Here is a 12,021-nt window from a genome sequence, read left to right on the forward strand (position 1 = left end):
CTGTTTATGGCTGCATGCAACTCTTCTTGTAGTTTCATTAGTTGACTTCGGATGATAAAGGTGCTCGCCTCCATGGAGAGAAAAAAGTCACTTTGGTTGGATCATTTGTGGATGAAATGAGGCAGTTTTGTGTTCTACATACAGGGGGGCTCTTGTTGGACTTATCATGCTTTGCTTCTATCTAAGATTTTTTACACTAATTTGTTGATATTTTGTCTTTCAGTGCACAGAATATTTTTTTAAGTGCACAGAGCTCCAGTCTCTCTGTCGTTATGGAAAACCTCACCATGGATAACCTGACTATGGAGAATGACACGTCGCTACAGGACAACCAGACCCTGGGTGTTTGGACTGACTACTCTGTTGAATACAAAGTGGTTAGCGTGTTTTTGGTAACCCTCATATGCGGGGCAGGGATCGTGGGCAACATGATGGTCATACTGGTGGTCCTGACCACCAAACACATGCGGACTCCCACTAACTGTTACTTGGTGAGCCTGGCGGCCGCCGACCTGATGGTCCTTACGGCCGCCGGGCTGCCCAACATCACGGACGCCCTGCGCGGACAGTGGGTGTACGGCTACGCCGGCTGCTTGGGGATCACTTATTTCCAATACCTCGGGATAAACGCGTCCTCGTGCTCCATCACCGCGTTCACGGTGGAGCGCTACATCGCCATCTGCCACCCCATCAAAGCGCAGTTCTTGTGCACTTTAACCAGGGCGAAGAAGATCATCCTGCTGGTGTGGACGCTCACTTCGGTCTACTGCGTCATGTGGCTCTTCCTCTCTGACACCAAAAACTTGGTGTACGACAACGTGGTGCTGCTGACCTGCGCCTACAAAGTGTCCAGGAGTCACTACCTCCCCATTTACTTCACGGATTTCACGGTGTTTTACGTGCTGCCGCTCATGCTGGCGACGGTTTTGTACGGACTGATCGCCAGGATACTTTTCCTCAACCCGCTGCCTTCAGATCCAAAGAGCGGCAGCAAGAAGTGGAAGAGGGAGATGAGTCAGGGAGGAAGGATGATCAGCACCAGCTCCTCCAGCAGCACCACGGCTGCCTCCCGCAGACAGGTGGGCTTATGTTTGTTCATCAACATTCACTTTGTGTGTGATGTGTGGAGGGGGGAGTGAACTGGTCAGTTGTGAGGATTTCATTTCCCTCCAATTAGAAACAATCTGTCAGCTGCAGCTTCCCTGCTTGTCTTCCATTCTTTCTCATCATCACAACCAGAGGTATTCAATAAAACTTTACCATGTATTGGGTGGTTCATAATTTGACTGTCATTGTTAAGATGTTGCTGTATTTTGCTGTTGTTAAATACAGAGTAATTCAGAGTAGGTCAAACCTCCTTTTATTTTAATATTTTTCCAGATCTTTTTATAAAAATCTGTCTTAGTTTTTATAGGAGAAGCAACCCAGACAACAACATGTTCATCTAGCAGGTATCTGGGATTAATTAAACCCCATAACATTTTCCCTTTATGGATATTTTTCAGCAGAAATCCAAAGTGATTTTTTTCTGATTTAAGGTACCGTGTAAAATTCTAAGCCGTGCTACATTTTGTCTTAATTTATTTCCAGGAAATCTTTTGTACAGTAAAGCAAACAGAGTTTTTGCTATTCTAAAAGCTAAAGACTGAATTTGATTTGATCACAGTTGTTATTCAGTCTGAACCCTCTTGGAGAAACATTCTTGTAATTTTTTAAAGCAGCTTTCAGGACTAGTTCTCGAGGCCTTTTTAGTCCAGTCTCTGTAGAGATGAGTCCACACTGCTTTGATAATGTTCAGGGCCACGCTCTTGGGAGGAATTATAAGTCAGTTGACCTGCAGTCCAGTTTGTGTCATCAGGTGTGCTTCTCTTGCTTCCATGGATTAAGAACTACTCCTTGTCTTTGACTCTTCCATGGAGACCATCTCTGATGAGGCTTCAGTGAACATGGATCAAATGAAGGTCTAGGCGCATTTCTCGGGTCTTAATGGGATGCTTTCACATCTATCAACTCTTCCTCATTTTCAGATACAGTTTTTGTATATTTTTCAGAGGTCTGCCACTTCCTTTGACCTCACCTCATCTTTGTATCTATTATGAAGTAGTGCACAATGCTGAGATGTGTCTGGATTTCAACTTAACAATCTAACTTGCAATTTACCATACCTCATGTGGCAATAGACAGTGTGTGGACGCATGCTTGTGCGACTGTGTGTGTGTGAAGGTGCTTTTATGTTTGTTCTAGTCTCTCATTCATGTTCAGTTATTTTGCTCTTTTAAAGCTTATATTTGTATTTTATGTTTTTAATGGCACTGTGGGAGAAAGACAATTCACTCTTGTTGTGACATCTCTAGATTCTATTCTATTCTATTCTATTCTATTCTATTCTATTCTATTCCTGTAACTATGCTTGGTTGTGTAAAGGAAAAACCTGGGGAACAGGTAACATGTTTATATGATTACTAAAAGCCTGGAAACAAATCATAGAAATATGATGGTAGTTCGGAACTTGAGCTTAGTGCTGAATCTTAGATATAAACATCTAAATGTATGGTATGACAAAAATAGGAAAAGTTGTGAAGCATAAAACGGCTCTGCTCTGTCTGAGTATAATAATAAAAAAAAAAAAAAAAAAAAACACCCAGGCCTTCTGGGAGAAGAAAACCCAAACACAACATAAATCCTTTAAGCCTTCTGTAATATATTTTTTAAACTTTCCATCTCAAAAAACTTCCAGAAATCCAGTAGGTAACAGCTCCACAGCAAAACGATTCGCCTTTCCCTCCACAGGATAAGACACACCTGGGGAATCTTCAAATACAATAAGTCCCCTTATCCGGATCAACAGGCCAAAGTGAGATTGGAAACATAACAGAAAAAAAATGTGATTTTTCCTCCTGATCAAAATGGTAAATAAATAAGTTAAAAACAGCAATCAGTTGGTAAACAGCGATGTTGGTCAAAACTCTAACCCCACCAAAGCCCCGTCTATTTTAGTCATCGTAATAGTATTCGGCTTCTTTGCTGTCGGGGTCACACACTCTGCAACATTCTAAAAATGCTGCCAGTCCAGGGACCTCCTAGGTGGAAAGGGTTAAATTTAACTCTTAGTGAAGGCTAAATTCAGCCTCAACTGTTAATATTTCCTTCTAGAAATTTTACTGAAAATCTTTCTGCCAACTTGCTTTTTGACATTCAGCAGACTACAAGTCCTGCCAGCGCCCAGTCACTGTCATGAGTGTAGTGGAGTGCAAACCCCCCCAAGAATTCAGTTTTTCCCCAGTGGAAGAGAAGTAATTCACCCCTTTAATACCAAAGCAGAAAATGTATCCTGTCTTGAAACATCTTTCTGTTTAGAACAGTCAGTAAAAACTCGGTTTTATCTTGTTTTCTCTCTCTTAACACATGAAACTAACCAGTATGTGACCCTGTTGAATTATCTTCATTTTGTAACAAAGAGAGAAGTACCACACAAACAGCTCTTTTACTCTGTTTAAAGTCAAGTTAAATAGTCCAGAAGCGAAAGACAAACTGTGCCATTTCAGGTAGATAGGGGCGGGAGACGTTTGTTTATCAGATTAGAGAAGACGCCTCCGTGGAATGGTGGGAGGGGGGGGTGGGGTCCCCCTGAGGCAGATTCATGCTTTGTTGGATTGTCAAATCAGTTAACCCCAACTCAAACAGGCTTTTGGCTCTTTTCTCCATCAGTTTGACTAACGCGCACAGACAAACAGCCAGTCTCATGTTTCTGTTCAGCATTTATGCTCCATCCATCTCATCTTTGTTACCGAGTTACTTAAAGGTCGAGAAGTAAGGAGGACGCAGCTGCAGGTCACTGGCGGTGCTCCCTCTCCAGTCAGATATCATTCACCTGGGTGCATTAAAGATGATGCAGCCTAAATATGGATAATATTTAATGCCATACCCATTATTCACATATATTTTAACCAAGCTGTTATATGATAAAATAACAACTTTCTTAGCTTGTGCATGTAAATTTTATCAGGACACCAGAAATTCACTTAAGCAGCATGGTGAATAAACAATGACTACAAGGATTACAAAGGGCTGCTTTTAAGACTCGCATTGAAATTGTGTCAGCATTTGTTGTCGGAAAGCCTTCTGGCTGGGTACATGTTAATTTTGGCCTTACGAAACCTTTACAGCCTTTTTTTCCTCTCACATGTTTTTGCCTTTTCCAGTTCCCAGAGATAAACTCCATGTGAGACGCGGATATTCAGGTTTGGCACTCCTATGGAACAACAAACAGTGTCATCAGCAGAGACACAGACTGAGTGACACTGAATCATTTGCCTCTTTCTTTATGTTGCTTAAGCACATCATGAACTATTTAGAGCCTGCTGTGTGCTCTAAAGTCAAGTAATTGTGTGTGTGTTCTGTGCAGCTACACACTAAATCAATGTTAAATGCCATGCTGGCACGCTAGCTGTGGTGGAAAAGATGAACCCACATCTACATGTGCTTGTGGCCATATTTGAGAGTGTCATCAGAGCATCAGTGTAATGTCTTTTTAAGGAGCACATCATACATTTGGGGGCAAATTACACCTGCAAGGCATGGGTGGTGCTAAATGTGTTCAAGGCTGACAAAGTTCTCAACTTTTTAATGCAGATCAATTAATCCAGGAAAAACGGAATAAAACAGAACAACTCAAATCTGCTCCTTGCTCACAGTTTTCTATTAATACTGCATCATGTGGCACAATTACCAATTAATGAACAGTTTTTCTACCACCTCAGGGATGCTTGAAGTCTTTTCAGTCTGTGACATTCAAAGGTTTTATTCCCCAATGTAATTATGCAACTCTTGCTTAAGCAAAGTTAATTAGCTATGTTGAACCTCTTGTCTGTGTAAATGTTGGGAGGCGGTTTCGTAGCATGTCAAATAAGAACGAACTAACAGGAAAGTATTAGGAGGATTAAGGAGTAAATCAAAATGCAGAAAATCGTCTTTCAATTCCCCTCTTGAAAGAAAGCACATGTAGATGGTCAGCATGGCAGTCACGGCAGCAAATGTATCTAGCAGTATATATATATACATATACCTATGGGTGACGTAACGGAGGCTACGTCCATCTCTATATACAGTCTATATGTGTTTATATATATATATATATATATATATATATATATATATATATACCATAGACTGTATATAGAGATGGACGGAGCCTCCGTTACGTCACCCATAGGTTTCTGAAGAGCTGAATTGAAGCTCAGTGGGCGGTTCCCACCATCGCCATCTTGATAGGGGCATGCGCGACGTCTCACGTGGAAAATACAAATATGGTCAAAGAGGTGGAGCTGACAGGGGGTCTGTGAGCGTCATGGTGGCTAATTGACATCAAGCGAACTCCGGGCTGCCTGTAGCTAAGAGCTAACTGAGCTAACCCAGAGATAACAGGAGCTAACCAGCTAACGGAGGTAAGCGGGCTAAAGCTAAGTCACTTTGTTAACCGGCTAAAAGCCGCGGTTGTTCTGCATTCTTCTTACTTGAAGCGGGAGATTAGTACCTGTCAATCAAAAGGACACGCCCCTAAATATGCCGAACTTCGAGATTAAATTACTTTTAAATGGGCGAGTTAGAAAAAAATTCACTCCCCCCACAGTTGTCATGAAGGTAAACCTGAGCTATTAAACCAAAAATGGATTTTTGAACCAGGCTGTAAACATGTTTATTTCTGCAGTGAAGTTGGTCTTTTTAACGTGTAAGTCTATGGGGATTCGCTCTGTTATGGAGCCCCTAGTGGATGAAGGGGGAACTGCAATTTTATGCACTTCTACATAGGCTTCACTTTTAACCGCCGAAGGCGTTGTCCATCTTTCATATACGGTCTATGATATTCACAGGTCTTTTTTCTTCATTTGGTTCTTGTCCTCTGTTTTGCTAAATACTAGTGCAGCGCCACCTTTGGTGGTAATAGGGATACATTATTCTTATGGTTTGGCTTGTTTGACCAAAGTGCATTTTGAACACGATATCAGTGCGCATGGATACACCCCCCCTACAACTGAGCTGAGTCCCCAATTGTACTGAGTCTAGTGGACTATCCTGATGTGAATGCACCCTGAGAAGTCATTTCTTTTGGCTCCCAAATAACTCTTTATTTAATTTCACTCAGTAGTTTGTTTGTAAGCAGCAATTTATTCAAGCAAATTCAGCAAATAAAGGCCAAATTCTGAACATTATGAAAATGTAAATATGCCAGTTTCTCAGGTTTTCCTGACACTCTTACAATTTAAATCCAGTTTCCAGCTGTCTCTGTGTACTGGGTCTGTACCACTGGGGACCCAGTTGCAGGACAGAGAGGCAGGAGGCCGGCCAGATGCAGGAACAAGTTTTAATCCTCAAAAGAAACTGAACGGAAGACAGGACGGAGACATTTCAGACAATGAGCCAGCACTGAGAACAGAAACCAAGCGGTATAAATACAAACAGAAACAGAACAAGACACAGGTGAACTGAATGAATGGACTAATTGAAATCAAGTGAACTAACGAACGGAAGGTAAACAGGAAACAAGACATGGCAGAACTAAACAAGGGAAACGCCAAAATGAAACAGGAAACCGGAACAAAAAAGACAACACAAACTCCACATCATGACACCCTAGTGAGAATAAGAACATTTTATGTCATGTGTGCGTGCTTTGCAGCCAGTACTCATGGTTGTGTGTTAATGTCTCTCGGTAAGAAACAAAATGGTCGGCCTACTTCACATTTACGCTGTGGAATTCATTAAAGCATAATGTATGTGGCAAAATTAGGTTAAATGCAGTTTAGTTTAGTTGTTGAGGTGTAAGTCATTAGAGCTCAAATGCACCCCCGGTTAATTTTTTATTAAAAATGTTTACAGAATAATATAATTTTTTATAAATGCATCAGGACTTTGTAGTTAGTCTCTCTCAAACAAGAGTTTGCGTGGGGTAATTACATCATCAGGACAGGTAAAAAAAAAAAATGTTAGTTGGTGCGTACAGATTGGTGCTCGAGTTAATTCCACTTTGTAGTGCAGGCCTCACTTAAGCCAGTTGACAACAATAACTGAACGTAAACACTTTCCCTTATGCTGCTAGCCCACCTTCACGAGCAGCGACATCATGGTGTGTGATGTTGATGGGGAATAAGAGCGATAGTGTAGCAACACTATAAACTTCATTAGAAATACGACAAATACGAAGCAGGTGAGGTAATCAGCTTCTATGAACTGGGTGTAACAGAGGAGCAGAAAGTAAAACCAACAAAATGCAGCAGGGGATAAACTATAGAAGATAAACATGCAGAAGGCTCCACCTGAACTTAAAGACAGCTTGAACTGAGAAAAGCAGACAGAAGCAGACTGGAAAAAGGAGAAATCCAACAAGAGCAAAACTCGAAAGAAGCAAAAAAATCCATCACAGAACAAATTGTTATAATTAAGATTCAAGTAAAAGTGCAAAAGTCTGCAATACATTAGAAAAGTCTCCCAAAAACCTCCTTACACGAGGGAGGTAAAATATACAAAGATATAAGTCCTCTCCAGCTTATCAGAGTGTTATTTGCCCTCTTAAACATACCAGGTCAGCTTTAAGGAAAGCAGAAAGCTTAATGTTTAGTCTGGCAAAGTCTCCTATTCTAAATTCACTGGTTTTTAAATCAGCTTTACAGAAACCTCAGTGAGACCATGCATATCTAAACATAGCTGCTATGATCCCCTGTACACCGGGAGGTTACTGCTGCCTTATACAGTCCAGGATTTTGTCCCTGAGAAGTCTTTTGTCAAAAAATATATCAGAACTGCATCTGTCGTCTTACTGAGCTTGGCTTTTTTAAAAAAAAATTAGATTTCATGCTGCATATAAAGGTGAGACCAGCTGCTGCGTCACTGGTGATGGAAATGATCATTCATTCATTCTCCCTACAGAACTGAGCAGGTCATCTCTGAACTGAGCTGGTGCTTCAGAATGCAGCTGCCAGACTCCTGACCAAAACACAAAGTGCTCATATCACTCCAGTTTTGCCTTCCTTACGTTGACTGTCCACCCAGTTTGAATGGTTGTCAAACTGTGGGAGGTCGTGAGATCATTTCAGGGAGTTGCCATGTATTTGTAAAAAATATCCACCCTACATTCATTGAATACATTTAAAGTTTTTATCCATTTTGACAAGCATTGATGCAGCGATAAATCTGTGACATCGGAACCTTATTTTTTTTTAACAAATTAACAAAGTTAATACACACACCATGTTAAAAAGCCTGAATTTGGCCTTATCTGGTTACTGTATCACAGCGGTAAACCAAATCCAGCAAAAACCCTTTTATGCTCATTATTTATGAAGTTTCTGACTGGTTTTCCAGCCTTAGTTTAAGAGAGTAGCCGCAAAATGACCAGATTGATTTATTACATGATCACTCTGTCATGACGCAGAGGTGGGGGCCGTGAACACCAACATGTTGTCTTTGGGGTTTGTGGCTCAGTTTAAGAATTGGTGCCCAACAAACCGAGAATTGTATTTAAAATTTTAGTTGTTGTGTATAGAGCTATGCGGCCGGCTCAGCACAGGGTTTGGTTGTCCCATGATGAAGAACCGAAGGCAACTGTGGGTTTCAGATTGTTGCCGCAAAACTTAAAACCTACTTATTTTTACATTATTAAATTATCATTTTTATGATTTTTGTTAATTTTATATAATGATTTTATCAAATCTACAAGCGTCTATATTGTTTTTTAATTTTTTTTGTTCAGGGTTTCACTTTGTTTTTTTTTTTTTTGTTTTTTTTTTCCGTAAATACCTTTGTCACATTTGCTCTCAAAAAGTGTGATATAAATACAATTTTCTTACTTCCAGAGCTCAGATAGTTTGGATTATGCAACCTTTTGACTTTAGCTCATCCAAAAGCTCAGCCTGTCTGCTGCTCGTGCTCTTTCTCCCTATTAAAAGTGGAAGCATTGCTGCTGAATGACTACAGCTGGTGAAAAACTGGCTTAATAAGGGATTGTCTTCCTGTACCTCTTTCACAAAAAACACCAGATGTTTCATCAGATAACTTCTATTCGTGAAAAGCAGGAGGAAATGTTGGTGATGGTGAAAGTCATGGAGATAAAGTGACATGCCGTATTGCTTACATACAACATAATTTTTCCTGGGAAACCCGCATGTGAAATACAACCTGGGCTGCAAACCATGCAAATGTATATTTAGAGGAGAAACAATGTACCTTTTACTGATATGAAAAATATGTAAACCGTTAATACCAGAGACAAGTTCAATTTCATTTAAATTGTTGCATAAAAACATAAAAATAAATCATGTTTAATGTAAAAATCTCAGCCTGCATCAATGAGGAGAATTCTTAAGTAGTGATAAGAGTCCTTTTTTCTATCTGCTCTAACATTTAAACTAAATCTATAAAGTGTTTGTAAATACCAGAACAAGTTGCCATGGTAACACTCGATGGCCACTTTACACATTGTAAGTTCCAGTTGGGGTCCCTGTTGCTTGCAGAACTGCTTTATGTCTTCATGGCATAGATTTAACATTCCTAAACGGTTCCATACTGACATGACAGCATCAAACAGTTTCTGCACATCCATGATGAGAATCTCCCATTCCACCACATCCCAAAGCTGCTCTGTTCAACTGAGATCTGGTGACTGTGGAGGCCGTTGGAGGACAGTGAAGAGAGTTGAAGAGAGCAGCCGGAGATGATGTGAGCTTTGTGACATGGTGCATCATCCTGCTGGAAGTTTCCATCAGAAGATGCTACACTGTGCTCATAAATGGATGGACATGGTCAGCAGCAATACTCTGGTAGGCTGTGCTGGTTGAACCATGTCATGTTGGTACTAAAGGGACCAAAGTGTGCCAAGAAAATATCACACCATTACACCCCGAGCAGCCTTAACCACTGATGGATCCATGTTTTCATGTCGTTTCCGCTGAACGTTGATCCTGATGTTGCAGCTGAAATAGACTCATCAGATTAGGTAACAGTTCTGGTGAGTCTGTGTGAATTGTAGCCTCAGTTTCCTGTTCTTAGCTCACTGGAGTGGCACCAGGTGTGGTCTTCTGCTGCTGTAGACCACCTGCTTCAAGGTTGGAGGTGTTTCAAATTCAAAGATAGTGATCTGCATACTTTGGTTGAAACCAGGTGTTCCTGTTGTCTTTATCATCTTCAACCAGTCTACTCATTCTTTGACATCAAGACATCTTCATCCAGGCAACGGCTGCATGATGGATATTTTCTCTTCTTCAGATCATCAACCAGAGATTGCAGTGTGTGAAAATCCCAGTAGATCATCATTTTCTGAAATGCTCAGACTATCAACCATTTCATATTTAACTTTTATTCTATTTTTTTTTTTCCCTCATTCTGAAGTTTTAACTTCAGCAACTCATATTCAACATCTTTACATGTTTAAATGTATAAATTTGCTGAAGTGTGACTGGTTTATTAGCTGTTTGTGCTAAAAAGTTTTTGAACAGATGTAATGAAGAGGCCGGTGAGTGTGTGCAACACTTCGGTCAACTATATTCGTTTGAATCAAACTATAGAAAATACAAAACTGATCATAACAGTTTTGGCACTGTGAGCATCACAACTCTTTCCACACACAGTACTATTATATATTACAAGAAAGAAAAGAAAAGAAAAGGAAACTGAAGGCACATGCATGTTAAAGAAGACTGTTTTGGAGTCTTCTGAAAATATTGTTTTCATTTTGTACTTGATGTCTATGAAGTCTTTGGGGAAAATGAACATGCAAGTCTGAGCGCTTAGAGAGTCACATTGTCAGGCAGTCCTACATTTAGATGAAAAATAATGCTTGTAGAGGGAAAACTGTGCACTGTGGCAAGTCATAAGAGACAATTTTCCCTCTCTCCAGTAAATTTCATGGAGATATTCTTTCCTGACTATTGTGGAAGCGGTTTAATGTAAACAGAGAAAAACAGTCATAGCCCTGGTTGTGTGAGTGAATGTTTTAGCTCTAGAGACATGTTTGTTTTTCCAAAATGAGGAAATGACATAAATAAAAGACAAATGATCACCTGAACATGTTCAATACAAAATATAATGTATTCAGCCTCTGTTTGAGAAATAACTTCCACCATGCATGACCATGGATATGACATGACTCCTGGTGCTGGTGGCGAAGCCAGAGCGTTGTACTGTGGCTCATGCACACCTCAAAACACACTGAAATTGCGAATACTGTTATTGCTTGTGATATAATCACCTGAAATTTTTAACGTCTGATTGATTTTTATCAGGTGACGAAGATGCTCGCTGTGGTGGTGATCCTCTTCGCCTTGCTTTGGATGCCGTATCGGACCTTAGTGGTGGTCAACTCTTTCCTGGACAAAGCCTACCTGGACACCTGGTTCCTGCTCTTCTGTCGTCTCTGCATCTATCTAAACAGTGCGATCAATCCAGTCATCTACAATGCCATGTCCCAGAAATTCCGCACTGCTTTTAAGAAGTTGTGTCACTGTGGTCCTCAGCGTGCAGAGAAACCTGTGTCCTACAGCGTGGCGCTTACCTACAGCGTCATCAAGGAGATGTCCAATGGGGAGAGCCCAGACCATTTCACAACAGAAATAGACAAGCTGCATTCACCCACTGATCAATACCTACCTGCCAGCATCCTCCCAAGTGCCAAAAAAATGCTGTACGAGCAGCCGACCCTGTCTGGCAGAGATCTTAAAGCCTGACTTCACACAAACTTTGCACTTTAAATGGAAATCAGAAATTCTGACAGCTTTGGTAGGAATTCAGTCCTCTTTAATTAAACAGTGTGCAGAGATGTCTGATTTCATTTTCCAATATGTTTCCTCTTGTAAATATTTGATTTGTCAAAAGTCCGTTAGGAAATGTGCCGCCTTGTGCTGTAGGCTTAAAATGTTTTGCACAAAAAGAGTGAGATCACAAATCACCAAAAGTCCAGTTTACTGATACAAATGTACAGCAGCGATTCCCGTGTTTGCAGAGAAAATCTCTACTTGTATGTATTTTAAGGAC

General features: G+C 40.6%; 1 protein-coding gene across 1 annotated transcript; it reads left to right on the forward strand.

Moving 5' to 3' along the window:
• Nucleotides 1-272: 272 nt before the first annotated feature.
• Nucleotides 273-11,714, forward strand: trhra (thyrotropin-releasing hormone receptor a; the record flags this gene model as incomplete). Its single annotated transcript, XM_079240715.1, has 2 exons — nucleotides 273-1,079; nucleotides 11,274-11,714. 2 exons carry the CDS (start codon nucleotides 273-275, stop codon nucleotides 11,712-11,714), a joined length of 1,248 nt encoding a protein of 415 aa, XP_079096841.1.
• Nucleotides 11,715-12,021: the final 307 nt, after the last annotated feature.

This window comes from Telmatherina bonti, assembly GCF_933228915.1.
Source record: "Telmatherina bonti genome assembly, chromosome: 5".
Classification (NCBI taxonomy): domain Eukaryota; kingdom Metazoa; phylum Chordata; class Actinopteri; order Atheriniformes; family Telmatherinidae; genus Telmatherina; species Telmatherina bonti.